Here is a 16364-nt window from a genome sequence, read left to right on the forward strand (position 1 = left end):
AACTGATCACTGAGAAAACACTGATTTTGAGATAAAGTCAAAAAACAAAAGTAAGTTACTTTTGACATTTTCTGGTAGCTTAGCAGCTACATTTACCCAGTCGCTCGCCAACACTGCAGACGTGCTGTGTAGCATTGCACTGGGACATATATCAGTGTAATTACATGTAGAGGGTTGCACAGATTGAAGCAGAGACAAACATGGTGGGCCTTGTGCTGTCTCTGATACAGCTGGTCCTGGATCAGTTCTGTGAGACTGGTGAGTGACAGATTGTCCTGAACTGTGTCTGTCTCCCTGTCAGACCGAACCCGTTGACCAGCATCGCTCCCAGGTGTCAGGGCTCAGTGGGCTCCATCGTGGGCCTCGTGCCCGGCGTCATCTCTCTGTCTCCAGGAGAGTCGGTAGCCGGGGCTCATCAGGGACGCCACTCCAAGTCGTCCCAGTACCGACGCATGAAGGCCGAGTGGAAGACCAACGTCTACTTGGCCCGCTCTCGCATCCAGGTGAGACACACCTGGACCACAGACTGAACGCTTGACTGCTGACTGAAGGGCCCTCACTGATCAAGTGTGTGTGTGTGTGTGCATGCATGCAGGGTCTGGGTCTGTACGCTGCCAGAGACATTGAGAAATGCACCATGGTCATTGAGTACATTGGTACCATCATCAGGAGTGAAGTAGCTAACCGCAAGGAGAGGCTGTACGAGTCTCAGGTAACACACACACACGCACACGCATACAGGAAAAGTTTTCTCAAACATCAGCAGATACTCAGCTGGACTCTGGTCCTGAGGTCTTGGAGGAAAGCGTTCACTTCATGGACCCCCATTATCTCTGCAGAGATATCTCTGTTAATGACATCATCACACGTTGGGTGGGTGAGCTCAGGAGAAGCCATATAAACAGGATGACACACAATAACATAACACACACGACATTACAAATGATGGACATGATATAAGACACAATAACATAACACACACACACACACGACGTAACACACACGACAACACACAATATAACACAAACACATGACATAACATAACACACACACACACACACACATGACAACACACATGACATAACACCAACACACGAAAAGCTGAGAAAATTGCATTTTTGTCAAAGAGTCATTTTCACAAACAAAATCAATTTCACATTTACATGTTTTGCTTTTTCTCATTTCCTGACATCAGTTTCAATTGTATAAATAATGATAATACTACTAATGTGTCTGAGGTATAGCGGAGGAACACGTTGTCATGTTGTCGTCATGGAGATCCCATTTCGTCCCACCAGACTTGTTTGTTTCTTTGTCCAATCAGATTCAGGTTGTTGATGAAAACAGGAAGTGTCTGAGTCCATTAACATCACCACAGCTCAGCAACTATACACTTTTCTGTCTGCACCATCATTTTTGTGCAGTTTCTAACAGGTCTTCTTCTTCATTTGTTTTTGGACACGGCAGTGCTGTTCAGTTTCACAAGATGTGTAACAAGATGTGTAACAAGATGTGTAACAACGCCCCCGTCTTCTAACAGTGAAACACAGATAGCAGGAATATCTCGTCAGTGGCGGCGTTAGTGTTGAAAGAGAAAAATATCTACTGAGCAGTATTGGTAACGTTACGTTAAAAAAGTAATTAGTTATAGTTACTAATTACTTTCCCCAGAAAGTAACTGAGTTAGTAAATGAGTTACTGCACTAGAAAGGTAACTAATTACCTGGAAATGTAACTATAGCGTTACTTTTTTATAAAATACTCAAATATGTCAAACTGCTTGGACACGCCCCCTTAACGGAACTGTATGTAATGAAACTCAACATTGAATATGTTAAATGAATGAAACTGACACTTAATAGAATAAATCATTACTATAAGACACTGTACACTTATCTACACTTCACTGTGTGTATATGTGTGTGTATAACAGCCTCCATTAATCGCACAATTTCAGTGTGAAAGGTCTCATTGACTGACCGTCAGCTGTGTGTATGTGGAGGAATGGGGCTGTGGAGACATCCTGCAGTCCGACACACTATCATGAGTTTAAAGGTAGGGTCTGGAGGATTGTCCAGTTGCTGTTTGTAAACACACATTCAAATTTGGCCCCTCCTATCAGGCTCAACTCTCCCGGGTGTACGGAGCCCGGAGGTACGGAAGAAGGCTTCACAGAAGAGGTTCAGGCAAGGCTCGCGCTGGTGCACGCTCGGGCACGGCACCTGCGCTCTCTCATTGGCTGGGGAAATCTCCGCCCAGAAGCGGTCCGAGCTCACAAAACATCAAAATACAGTTAAAGGGCAGGAGCTCTGCAAACAGAGTCACCACCACACATGAGTAGAAGCCCATAGGTGATGATTAAGCAGGATTTCATTTGTATAAGTCTATGTTTTGTTTTGTTTGAAAATCCTCCAGATCCTACCTTTAAATAACACATTAGACGGATATACAGTGCCCTCCAAAAGTATTGGAACAGTGAGGCCAATTCCTTTATTTTTGTTGTAGACTGAAAATATTTGGGTTTGATATCAAAAGATGAATATGGGACAAGAGATCAACAGTTCTGCTTTTATTTCCAGGTATTTACATCTGGATCTGATACACAACTTAGAAGATAGCACCTTTTGTTTGAACCCACCCATTTTTCATGAGAGCAAAAGTATTGGAACATGTGACTGACAGGTGTGTTTTGTTGCCCAGGTGTCTCCCAATTACATTGATTATTCAAACAATAAATAGCACTGAATGTCTGAGCTCAGTTTCAGATTGGGTACGATATGTTTTGCCTGTGCAGACTGCATTTAGAGGTGGAACCAACATGAAAACCAGAGAGCTGTCTATGGGTGAAAAAGAAGCAATTGTGAATCTGAGAGAAGATGGACAATCAATCAGAGCCATTGCACAAACATTGGCCATAGCCAGTACAACCATTTGGAATGTCCTGAAGAAGAAAGAAACCACTGGTGTACTAAGCAACAGACGTCGAACAGGTACACCAAGGAAAACATCAGCAGTTGATGACAGAAACATTGTGAGAGCTGTAAAGAAAGACCCTAAAACAACTGTTAGTGACATCAGCAACAACCTCCAGAGGGCAGGAGTGAAGGTATCACAATCTACTGTTCGCAGAAGACTTCATGAACAAAAGTACAGAGGCTACACCAGAAGATGCAAACCACTCATTAGCAAGAAGAATAGGAAGGCCAGGCTGGAATTTGCCAAAAGGTACAGAGATGAGCCTCAAAAATTCTGGGAAAAAGTTTTATGGACTGATGAGACAAAGATTAACTTTTTCCAAAGTGATGGAAAGGCGAAAGTTTGGAGAAAGAAAGGATCTGCTCATGATCCCAAACATACAAGCTCATCTGTGAAACACGGTGGAGGTAATGTCATGGCTTGGGCTTGCATGGCTTCTTCTGGGACGGGCTCTTTCATCTTCATTGATGATGTAACACATGATGGCAGCAGCAAAATGAACTCAGAAGTCTACAGAAACATTTTGTCTGCTAATTTAAAGAAAGATGCAACCAAACTGATTGGGAGATCCTTCATCATGCAGCAAGATAACGACCCAAAACACACTGCCAAAACAACAAAGGAGTTCATCAGGGGCAAGAAGTGGAAGGTTTTAGACTGGCCAAGTCAGTCTCCAGACTTAAACCCAATAGAGCATGCATTTTACCTGCTGAAGAGGAGACTGAAGGGAGTAACCCCCCAAAACAAACAACAACTGAAAGAGGCTGCGGTGAAAGCCTGGAAAAGCATCACAAAAGAAGAATGCAAAAGTTTGGTGATGTCAATGGGTCACAGGCTTGATGCAGTTATTGAAAGCAAAGGATTTGCAACTAAATATTAAGTCTCATTCACTTTAATCTATTTTAAGTTTATATGTTCCAATACTGTTGCTCACCTAAAAATTTTGTGTTCCATTACAAATAATGCTATCTTCTAAGTTGTGTATCAGATCCAGATGTAAATACCTGGAAATAAAAGCTGAAATGTTGATCTCTTGTCTCATATTCATCTTTTGATGTCAAACCCAAATGTTTTCAGTCTACAACAAAAGTAAACGAATTGGACTCACTGTTCCAATATTTTTGGAGGGCACTGTAGATAGAGAGAGGTGACGTTCAGAGAGCGAGCTCAAATAAGCAACTCCACTTTAGAAACAAGCCCAAAAGGCCACGACCTGCGACTACCAATATTTGTACAACTGCTACAAAAAACAAGCTCACAGTTGCGGCTAATAAACAGACCTGACATCCCTGCTTGTGTGCTTGTGAATACCCGCCCTACTCTGCCTCTGATTGGTTTATGATGAAATTTTCTTCTCCCTAAGCCAATCATCATCGCTTATGCTTCCCCCTCACCTGCCCTCACCAAAGAAAACAAACTTTAGAGCTCCGCTGAGGAGGAGCTTGTATGGGTGAAAGCTGCCTCAGTAAAGCCAAGTAACAGCGCATTTTATTGTGAGTGACGGTGACGGCGTTATAACGGGGGAGACAGTAACTTCATTGATTACTCGTTACTGAAACAAGTAGCACCAATAGTAATGCTGTTTAGTTATAACACTGTTATTCCCATCATTGTGAATGAGTGAATAAAAAAGTCTGAATCTTTAACTGTAACCTGGGAGAAATGAGATTACACACATCAGGCCAACGTTAGACGTTAATAAAACCATGAAGCCACTTCATCGCTGATCTGAGACCATTTAGCTCCCAGTACAGAACCAGCACACACAGTCACGTTTCCTGATGTGTTACTCTGTGTGTGTGTGTGTGTGTGTGTGTGTGTGTGTGTGTGTGTGTGTGTGTGTGTGTGTGTGTGCGCGCGCGCAGAACCGTGGTGTGTACATGTTCCGGATCGACAACGACTATGTGATTGACGCCACCATCACTGGAGGACCGGCCAGGTGAGACCAGTTCAAACTGGTTTTAATTCTCAGATCGTTGAGGTTTATTTTGGACGAATAATCTGAACTTCTCTTATCACATGATGTTTATTTATGTCCACCAGCTTTTAGTGAAAATCATGTTGGACTGATGAGTTCAAACTGATCACTGAGCAAAGAAATGAAACCACGGAGTGAATCTTATGCTTGTGTTCTGGTTCTGAGTTGTTTATATCTACACAGGGAGCAGGTCCTCGTCTGCAGAGATCACCATGTTGCTCCGCCATGTTTCTACAGTAGCCCAGAGCAGACAAACTAAAAACTGACTCTAGATAGAGACATTCATGTGTTCACATTCAGCCACTGTAGTTCTCCTACACACTTGGCACATGGGAGAAGTTTCAGCAACATCCCTTGTGATATTTGGACAAAAAAACATCAACAGAAAAAGTCGCTATATTATGAGATTGAGATATTTCTGGGGACAAGAGTTGAGAAAAGTTGAACATTTTCTACAAAAAAAGTTCAAATATTCCAAGAAAAGAAATGTCAAAATGTTTCAGAGCGAAAAGCTTAAATATTCTAAGAATAAAAGTTTTCATGCATCAAGACAAAAATACAACATCACTCAATCTTTTTCCACAAAATACTGTGATTTTGTGGAAAAAGATCGAGTGATGTTGAATACGAGAAAAAAGTTGGAACATTTCAAGAAAAAAAAGTTCAACGTATATTTTTGTAATGTTTCATGAAAAAATGTTAATAATGTCGAAACATTGTAGAGAAAAGAGTTGATAAATTTTTAAGACAACCAAGTTCTAATATTCCAAGAAAAAATAAGGCGGGTAACGTCGAACAGAAGTTGTAGTAGTTCAAGAAAAAATGTCTTTATATATTAAGTCGTGTTTTGAGGAAAAAAAGATATTTCAAGAAATAGGTCTTTTTCATTTACACAAAGTTCAGATATTTAAAGATAATACATTTTGGAAAAAAATTAATGTCAAAAAGAATTGTTTAGTTTTAATATTTTAAGAATAAAAGTCTTCATGTATTTCGACTAAAAAAGTGTTAATATTAAGAAAGTTTTAGAGAAAGAAGTCGTAATATTTCAAGAGAAAAAAATCAAAGCAAAGTTGAACCTTTAGACAGAAATGTTCTCACGCTGGAACCTGACGCGTTTGTTCAGAGTGTTTCCTGGTGTCAGTCAGCTGCTGTGTGTGTTTCTCTGAGGATAATTCAGCTCCTCAACAATCAACACTGAAGGAATTCTAACCAGGAGAAGTTTCAGCTGGTTGTAATCTGTAATCTGTAATCTGTAATCCTCACTGATAGACACCTGAATCCTCCTGAACCTGACACACTGAACCTTTAACATGAGAAAGTTGTAAAGTTGTTTTGTTTTTGAAAGTCGTAGATTTTGTGATTAATGACTCCAGTTACCAGAACAGGAGTGAGTGACCCCTCCCTCTGTGTGTGATTGACAGGTACATCAACCACTCGTGTTCTCCCAACTGCATCACAGAGGTGGTCACTGTGGAGAAGGAGAACAAGATCATCATCAGCTCCTGCAGACGCATCCAGAGAGGAGAAGAGGTACCACAGCCTGTTGTCTCTGTCTCTACACTGCATCCACCTTCCCCTCACTTAATAATAATAATAATAACTTAAATTTATACAGCGCCTTTCAAGACACCCAAGGTCACTTTACAATACATAGTAATGAAACACCAACAGAACAGTACAGTACAACACAAGCAGAACAGAAAAGCAACACAACTATAACCAACAGCAGAAAGCAGAGACACTGTGTGATGGTGCACTGGGCATGAGATGGATTATAGAATTAAAAAGCCATGGTGAACAGATGAGTTTTGAGGGTGGATTTGAAAATGTCCAGTGAAGGGCCGTTGCAGGTTACAGGGGGGAAAGAGCTCCAGAGGGTGGGGGCAGCGACGCTGAAGACCCGGTCACCAAAAGTTTGGAGGCGGGAGTGAGGGATGAAGAGTAGGCTGGAGTCAGAGGAGCGCAGAGATCTGGACGGAGTGTAGGGGTGGAGGAGGATTGTGTAGATTATGCAGGACTTGACCGGGAGCCAGTGGAGATGGATGAGGGTGGGGGTGATGTGCTGCCAGGGCTCGGTGCGGGTGAGGACCCTGGCAGCTGAGTTTTGTACATATTGGAGCCTGTCCAGGGTTTTGTTGGGAACCCCGAACAGGACGCCATTGCAGTAGTCCAGGCAGGAAGTGATGAAGGAGGGGATGAGTGTTTCTGCAACTGAGTCGGTGAGTGATGGCCGGAGTCTGGAGATGTTTTCAGGTGGTGGAAAGCAGATTTGGTGACAGATATGATGTGGGTCTGAAATGAGAGGGTGGAGTCGAGGATCACTCCCAGGTTGTGGACCTCAGCAGATGGTGAGATGGTGGCACCGTCGATGGTTAGGATTAGATCCCCAACCTTCCCGAGCAGTGCCTTGGGGGCCACAACCATGAGCTCTGTCTTGTTGCTGTTGAGTTTGAGTAGATTAGATGTCAACCAGGATTTTATTTCGAGGAGGCAATTGATGAGAGACTGAGGGGGCAGATGGGCAGAGGGTTTTGTACTGATGTAGAGCTGGGTGTCGTTGGCATAAGAATGAAAGTTGAGACCATGGCAGCGGATGATCTTGCCTAACGGGAGCATGTAAATGTTGAACAGAAGGGGGCCAAGCACTGAGCCTTGGGGGACACCGTGATTGACGTAGGCGGGGGAGGAGGAGGAACCAGCATGGGTAACAAATTGTTGTCCTTTCCTTGCGTCTCAGTCCCTCCCATCAAGGATGTAAGGAGAGACGCACCACCGATCAGAGCGACACTGTTTTCATCACAATCAGGCCGAGCTTCACCATCCCCTCTCTCTGATAGGCTGTCTGTCAGAGCCAGATCAAAGGAACGACTCACAGTGATTGGTTATTAGAAAGCCTCATTTATCTAAAAATAATATTCACACTGGTTTATTCAACACGTCAATGGTGACTGACAGGGATTAAAAGTCTGTCCCGCAGAGACTGGCTGAGCTCAGTGAAGCAAATAAAAGGTATACTCCACACCACTGTATTCATCCTGTCATTCATGACCTCATGAAGAGCTGAGTGGTGTCACTCCAAAGGATGTGATGTCATAACTTCTTTATGATTCTGGGCCTCAGCTGTGTCACCTCAACAATGTGACGTCAGTAATAACTGGATCTACTCTCTGTCTGTCCTTCTGTCTGTCTCTCTGTCTCTGTCTGTCCTTCTGTCTGTCTCTCTTGTCTTTGTCTGTCCCTCTGTCTGTCTGTCTGTCTCTCTGTCTGTCTCTCTTGTCTCTGTCTGTCTCTCAGCTGTCTTACGACTACAAGTTTGACCTGGAGGACGATCAACATAAGATCCCGTGTCACTGTGGAGCCGTCAACTGCCGCAAATGGATGAACTGAACACACACACACAGCGCTGTCTCTCTCTCTCTCTGTCTCGGTGCTGGGGCTGGATGTCGATCGCCCATCACCCTGTGGGCGGAGCTACACTTCATATCAGAAGTCAATATAATAATAAAGTGATCAGAGATGATAATGATTGGAGGGAGGGGGTGACTGACAGATAAGGGTCGGGGCTATGTAGAGATATATATGTATATGTATGTATCGGGAGGGCGTGGCTTAAGATGGTCAGGGAGGGGGCGGGGCTTATGACGAGGCTGGTCCTCTGTGTGTATATTGAGTGTAAAAATGACCACAGATGTAAATGTGAGTGTAAACGCCACTGAAATAACCGAATGTCTTCGTCCTCACAGGGAGGGTCATTAAGTTGCACTATAAAAACTATAAAACAAGAAAAACAGACGGATCAATTCCCAGAGAAACTTACTTGACTCCTCCTCCTCCTCCTCCTCCTCCTCCTCCCTGCGTTCTGTTAATTTCCTGTAAAATAAGAGATTTTGTTCTTTTTGTATTTATTACTGAATGAAGCTATTTTCTAAATCCACGGTGAGTTCGAGGTCGGGAGTCGCAGCGTGTAAATATGTGTATCATAAGTTTAAAAGAAAACAAAAAGTTTAGAAATCACTCCACCGAGAGCTACCTTAACATCCTCATCCTCACCTTCATCACCTGCCAATCAGAGCGTCGTTCTGTTTGAGTTTTGAATAAAGTTTCACTGTTTCTGTTTCCTGCCCCGGCGCTGGAGGCGGTGCGTTCTGATTGGACAAAGACTGTGAACAGACTCCCTGAGTGTCGGGCAGGTTTCACCGCGGCCTTCATCGGACTTTAGTTTGTTTGTTTTTCACCCTGCGTTTTGGCTGCAGGCGTCTGTGTGTGGTGGAGTCCTGCTGCCATGTACATATGAGGTTTTATCAGGACTCTGCTGATGTGTACAGTGAGACGATATGAAGCCTTGTTTTTGTTTGTTTGTTTTTTTTATTATTGGAAGTAAACAAAGTGTGACGATGATGAAGATGATGATGTTTTTTGTTTTGGGGAAAAATGTGGAATCTGATTTAGAATCATTTACAGAAAATAAAATATTTTACATCATGACCAAATGACTGTTGCTGTTTGTGTGTGTGTGTGTGTGTGTGTGTGTGTGTGTGTGTGTGAGAGAGAGAGAGAGAGAGAGAGAGGGGTAATTACCTGGCATACCTCCCAGGGCCTGTATTCACAAAGAATCCTAAGACTAAAAGTAGCTCTTAGTGACGTCATTCTAAGAAAAATCTTAGAATTCCTCAAATTCTAAGATTTTTCTTAGAATTTTCCCTTGGTAAGATAAAAGTTATTCACAAAGCATCTTAGGCCTTAAGAGAACTGCTAAGGTGACAAACTGTTAAGAGGAGGGAGGAGGACTTTTAAGAAGCCTAAGAGTGTCTTAAACAGAGAAGATGGCGGAAAGACAGAGAGGAAGGAGAGATATTCTCCGTATATTGAACCACAGTGATTTAATAAGACGCTACCGGCTTGATCGTGCAGGGATAATGTTTGTGGTTGACCTCATCAGGGATGAGCTTACTTTTCCCACCCAGCGTAGAAACGCAATAACGCCTGCTTTGGATTGCAACACGTACCAGCGCTTCTCACACTCATCGCTTGTGCGTAAAAGGAGAGGGAACGACGCATTGATTTGTCGGGCAATGCGCTCCCAGGTCTGCCTCTTGCCTTGTGCCGTGATCCCGGGACCGAATTTCCCTCTTAAAACTCCCTTGTTCTCCTCCACGAGCTGTGCCAACAGCAGGCACTGCTCTTCTGTCCAGTTCGGCTTTCTCGTTATTTTTCCTCCATTTCATTCGTTGTTTTGGTCATTCTGCCAAATCAAACCGCTTTTTACAAGGAGGCCAGCAAACACAGTAACTGCTGACAGCTGAGTCTGCCTCCACCATTAATATCAAATAGATTAAGCAGTAAAATTACCAGCATGGCGAGTAAACATAACAATAAGCAAATCAATACATATATATATATCAATACGGGCCCTGGTCCACAGTTCGGGGGACAGCTGTTTGGAGCAAGTCGGACCGAGAACGCGCACAACGGCCGCTGCACAGGGGGAAAGTCCGCCCGCACGCAAGAGTGGCCGAGGAAGGGTGGGGATGGGTTCCACCCCTCCTCCAGATGTAAGTGGGACAGTGTAAGTTCATTGGCTGTATTTTCTCCCCTGGTCATTGAAAATAAAAACTTTTTTGCTGAGCCTTGCTGTGAAACCACATTATCAAGTTGCTTACACTCATTGGTGTGATGTCACATGTGGGGGCGGGGCCAACATCAAACAGGAAGTTGACCCTGCATAACCCAAGGTGAGGAAAATGGCACAAGAATTTGATTGTTATGATCCTAAGGTTATAAAAATGTTTCGGTCAAGATATTGCAGAAATATTTGCTGGAACTTACACTCCCAGGGTGAGTGGGACAGTACCAAAAGACACTGGTAATGAATGATCAATCCTGCCATAGTTAATCTAGCTAGCCCGACTACCTAGCTAGCAGAACAGCAAGTGTACCCAGCCTACTGGGGATGCATGATAACAGATTATTTCCCAGCATCTAATTTGCAGATTGTCCCCAATTCTTTAAGCCTGTTGTTGATGATAGGATATATAGAGGAACACACACACACACACACACACACACACAATGTTTATAATTTACCATGTTCTATGAAATTTCGACCTGAATTCTGATACATGTATCCATGAATTTTTGTTTTTAGGCATGTTCAATAAAGGTCACAGGCTAAATCATGATCAGATGTGTTGTCCCCAAATTTCACACACAAAAACGATTTTTAGTCAGTTCACAAAAATGGGTATGCCATGCATCCACTGAATATAATCAGATCTTCTTTGCTCCTCAGATGGATGGGTAACATCTTCAGCATTACAGAAATGTATCATATGTTGGGTTATTTTTTTAAATCCATAGCCAGAAATCTCACACAATGCAGAAAACCGAAAACTGTCCCACTCACCCTGAACTCAGCCAACCCTCTGTTTCTCTGCTTTGAATACGTGGAATACAACCTGAAGCATTCCGCCATCAGTTATTTGCAGACAGATTCACTAGTTTTGGATGGAGCGTTGTGTTGAGTTGTAGTGGGATTCATTTTTCAACGTTGTGGCCATTTAGTTATCTTTGTTTGCCCTGACAAAGTACCATATGCTGAAGCAGTGAGAAGGGTGGAAGGTCAAAAAAACCCTACGATAGAACAGGTACAGAGGCAAAGAGCTGGGAAACAGGTTATGTTACATGAGAGTGAGGAAGCTGCTCAAGAAGATAGAATCGTGGTTAACAAGAAGACCTTTCTAGCTTTTGGGGTAGAGGCAGCTTGGAAGATAAAAATGGTGGCCAAAAAGAAATCAGATGCAGCACGAGAGGTAGCGTCAGCTGCTGAAAGACTGATGGGGATATCAGGAATAAATCCACAGGAGTTATGGGAGTTCACATACTCTAATGAGTCCAAGTCCTAAACACAAGCCAGTGAGTGGAAGCCAAAACTTGACAGAAGAGGTGCTTGACGATGAAATGATACGTGAAGAAGAAGAAGATGATGACTATTAAACTCCTTGTGCTGATGTTCCTCCAGTGGAATGCTAGAAGTCTAATAGCCAATGGACAAGAACTTAAAAAGTTTGTAGACACCTTTAAGGAGTTGCCAGAAATAATATCCATACAAGAAACTAAAGCTAAAACCATGCTTGCACTTCGTCATTCCAGGGTATGTTTGTGAAAGAAAGGACAGAAGAGACAGGAGTGGAGGAGGGTGTGCTACGTTTATAAAGCTAGGAATACAATATCAAAGGGAAACAATTAATACAAATTCAGAATGCGTGGTTATTGAGATTTGGACGGGTGCAGGGAACATCAGCATTGTGAACATGTATAATCCCCCAGATAATAAGCTCGAAATGAATGTTTAACTAACTGAACCATTAATCTGGGTAGGGACTATAATGCGCACAGTGCATTGTGGGGAAGTAGGCTTCATAATGTTAATGGGCAGATAACGGAGGATTTTATAGATAAGCATAACCTAGTAGTGATGAATGATGGCAGGCCAACCTGGTTTAGAACTAACAAAAAATCACAATCTTGCATTGATATCACACTGGCTTCAACTCAATTAGCACAAGTGGGGAGTGGGATATAATGGATGGATGCACACTGGGGAGTGATCACACACTAAGTTTGAGCAGATCTGGTAGGATATTAGTGAGGAGCCTCAAGAAAAGCCTAGTTGGAGCTAAATGGGATGAGTTTGAAGAAAAGCTAGAAGGAAAAGTGGGGGATGTAATTATGGAGAAGGGTAGATGAGTGGTTTAAATCAATATGTGAGATGATAAACACAGTAGCTTTAGAGACAATACCAATGAAGAACACTGAAAGGAAAAAAAACAATAGTTCCCTGGTGGACTGAAGAATGTACCCGAGCAATTCGAGCGCGTAACAAGGCGTACAGACAACTCAGGAAACATCCAATGAACAATATGCGATTCAGTACAAAAAGTTAAGAGCAATGGCTAGAAGGGCAGTTAAAGAAGCACAAAAAAAAAGCTGGCAAGAAGTTTGAAGCACAATAGGGCCTCAGACAAGTGTGACTCAGGTCTGGGGGCTCATTCATAAAATGAAAGGCGCATTTAAGCAGACAAATATACCAGTTCTACACGACAGCAGTGAAGTTGCAGTAAATAACAAAGACAAGGCAAATATGCTAGGTAAAACAAATCCAATCCAATCTGGATCAGATTTGAGCCCAGGGAAGGATGGCTTGACATATAAGATGCTGGCGCACTCCAGTGACATGTTTTTGGAAGAAATATTAGCACTAATCAACACAGTATGGGAAGAAGGAAACCTTCCCAAGGAATGGAAAAATTCAGTAATAGTCCCAATACTAAAACCAGGTAAGGATCATAGAGGCCAATAGCCCTCACCTCTGTAGTTTGTAAAGTAATGGAGCATATGGTAACAGATCAGCTGATGCACACTTCAGAAAAGAAAGAGTACTTTGAGTCACATCAAAGTGGGTTTAGGTCGAGGAGATTGACAATGGACTCTGTGTTAAAATTAGACTTTGATGTAAAGAAGGCTCTAGCCAATAAAGAATCTGTAGTAAGTGTTTTCTTAGATACAGAAAGAGTGTATGACACACTATGGAAAGAAGGACTTATGATAAAGCTTTATAAAGCAGGAATAAAAGGAAGAATGTTTAACTGGATTAAAAACTTTTTATGTGATAGAACAATCCAAGTAAGAGTAGGCACAGTTATGTCAGATGTGTATAAAGTAGAAAATGGCACTCCCCAGGGACCTGTAATTAGTCCAGTGCTATTTAACATCATGGTGAATGATATGTTCTGCAATTTTAAGGGAAATCATGGAGTGTCCCTATTCGCAGATGATGGGGTCATTTGGAAAAGGGGAAGAAACCTTTCATATATCCTTGAACAAACTCAGAAAACACTAGATAGGGTAACTGAATGGGCAAATGAATGGGGTTTAAAATATCAACAGAAAAATCAAAGTATATAATATTTGGATTCAAAAGAAAGGTCCCGAGCACTGTTTCATCTTTGTATAACACCAACACAGAGAGAGTGAGGTGTTTCAAGAAAGACTGACATGGCACACACATACTGAAAAAACAATAAGCAAATGTGTTATTAAAAGTTATCAATGTGATGCGGTGTTTGGCAGGCGCTAGCTGGGGATCTGAAATGGCAACCCTCATGACAGTATATAGGGCCATGATTCCATCAGTGCTCGACTATGGATGTCTAGTATATGGGTCAGCAGCACCAACACTGTTGGCTAAGCTAGATATGCTACAAGCTAAAGCTCTGAGAGTTTGCAGTGGAGCAGTGAGGACAACTCCAGTGTCAGCTCTACAGGTTGATCGAGGTGAAACAAGTCTTGGGTTAAGGAGGACAACATCAACATTGCACTACTGGGCAAAATAAAAAGCAAATGGACCAAACCTTCCAACTGAGTGTCTTATGGAACAGCACTGGGAGTTTACTGGTAGAAATACAAAGCAAAGTTTTGTGAACTCCATGAGGCAAAGAGCAGATGAGGTACGGATTGGTAACATAAAAGTGGGACCAACTATTTGCTGGCCTGACACTCCTCAGTGGCTGTGGCCTGAACTTGAAGTAGACCTGGGCATCCTAAATAAAATCAAAGACCGGGGAGAATGTATATCTATACTGATGGTTCTAAAGATCCCTCTTAAAAAAGGGAAAGGGTGGAGGCTTCCAGATCAGACCTCAGTATATACAGCTGAGCTATTTGCAGTCCTCTGTGCTCTTAGGTGGGCTGAAAGGGAAAGACCTCGGTATACAGTAATCTGTAGTGACTCCCAGTCAGTGTTGCAGTCTATAGAAAGCAGTCAGTCCAAGGCTAGACCAGACATGTTAATAGAAATAATGTTGACAGTGATAAGAATTCATAAATTGGGATGCAGTGTGGGTTTCATGTGTGTACCAGCACATGTCTGAATACAGGGGAATGAGGCAGCAGATCAGATAGCAAAGAATGCACTCCAGAAGGAAAAGGTACAAATAAATATTGATATTGGGATAATGGAGGCGGACTCAATAATTCAGGGGAAAAAGGAAGACAGTTTTACTCAATACATCCATCGGTCACACAATGGGCTCCAAAAACAAGTGGGGGGGAAAGGAAGGATGAGGTCAAGTTATTGAGGCTAAGACTCGGACACTGCGGGTTAAGGAGTGGGCCGGCCCTAATCAAGAAACATCCAGATGGGAAGTGTCAGTGTGGAGAGGTGGAAACAGTCAAACATGTCATCTTAACGTGCAACATATACACTGAGCAAAGGAGAAGACTATATAGAGATGTGTCGGACAGTGGGGAATCAAAATGTAATATGTCAACCATTCTAGCCAAAGAAGACCTGGAGAAGGTCTAAGGAAACAACCACTTCTAACTGAGGGGGGGCAGCAATACGCCGATGCTGCGTCAAGCCTGCCATACCAGAACAAGAAGAAGAAGAAGAAGAAGAAGAAGAGGAAGAAGAAGAGGAAGAAGGAGAAGAAGATGAAGAAGGCCCAATTCCAATCCGATCCCTTACAGACTCACTGACTTAGAGGCGCGTTCATGTGAAGTGCGTGAGTGTGTGAGGGCTGTCCCACTGTCACATCATCAAGTCAGTGAGTCAGTGAGTCAGTGAGTGAGCCCTTTATGCCCTCTTAAGGTAGGTCAGCATTGATGCGGACTTACGGTAAGGAAATTACCCACAGTTCATAGCGTTGTGACGTCAAATACAGGGGTTGCCCTCGGAACACCGGAAGTGTTATTAAAAAAAAAAAAAAACAAAAACACGGTCGGCAGATATGCAAACAGTAACGTTATGGAAGGAGAGCGAAAAAACAGATAGATAAACAAGGAAACATTACATTAACAAGGATTTAAGATGGTACATAAACACACATGAAGTCAGAGGAATACCAGTGGTTATATTCCACACACAAAGCATATATATATATATATATATATACAGTACAGGCCAAAAGTTTGGACACACCTTCTCATTCAATGCGTTTTCTTTATTTTCATGACTATTTACATTGTAGATTCTCACTGAAGGCATCAAAACTATGAATGAACACATGTGGAGTTATGTACTTAACAAAAAAAGGTGAAATAACTGAAAACATGTTTTATATTCTAGTTTCTTCAAAATAGCCACCCTTTGCTCTGATTACTGCTTTGCACACTCTTGGCATTCTCTCCATGAGCTTCAAGAGGTAGTCACCTGAAATGGTTTCCACTTCACAGGTGTGCCTTATCAGGGTTAATTAGTGGAATTTCTTGCTTTATCAATGGGGTTGGGACCATCAATTGTGTTGTGCAGAAGTCAGGTTAATACACAGCCGACAGCCCTATTGGACAACTGTTAAAATTCATATTATGGCAAGAACCAATCAGCTAACTAAAGAAAAACGAGTGGCCA

General features: G+C 42.5%; 1 protein-coding gene across 19 annotated transcripts in view; it reads left to right on the forward strand.

Annotated features, from left to right (window-relative positions):
• LOC117264300 (histone-lysine N-methyltransferase 2C-like) overlaps positions 1–9442 on the forward strand; it is a 104472-nt gene extending 95030 nt beyond the window's left edge. For all 19 annotated transcript variants that reach the window (XM_078162832.1, XM_078162831.1, XM_078162834.1 and 16 more), the window contains 5 exons: positions 302–503; positions 596–712; positions 4842–4915; positions 6379–6487; positions 8252–9442. In XM_078162832.1, the coding sequence (XP_078018958.1) occupies positions 302–503; positions 596–712; positions 4842–4915; positions 6379–6487; positions 8252–8344 (595 nt within the window). In that variant the 3' untranslated portion in view covers positions 8345–9442. The remainder of the gene's footprint in view (positions 1–301; positions 504–595; positions 713–4841; positions 4916–6378; positions 6488–8251) is intronic.
• Positions 9443–16364: the final 6922 nt, after the last annotated feature.

The sequence above is a fragment of the Epinephelus lanceolatus genome, chromosome 20, assembly GCF_041903045.1.
Source record: "Epinephelus lanceolatus isolate andai-2023 chromosome 20, ASM4190304v1, whole genome shotgun sequence".
Lineage (NCBI taxonomy): Eukaryota > Metazoa > Chordata > Actinopteri > Perciformes > Serranidae > Epinephelus > Epinephelus lanceolatus.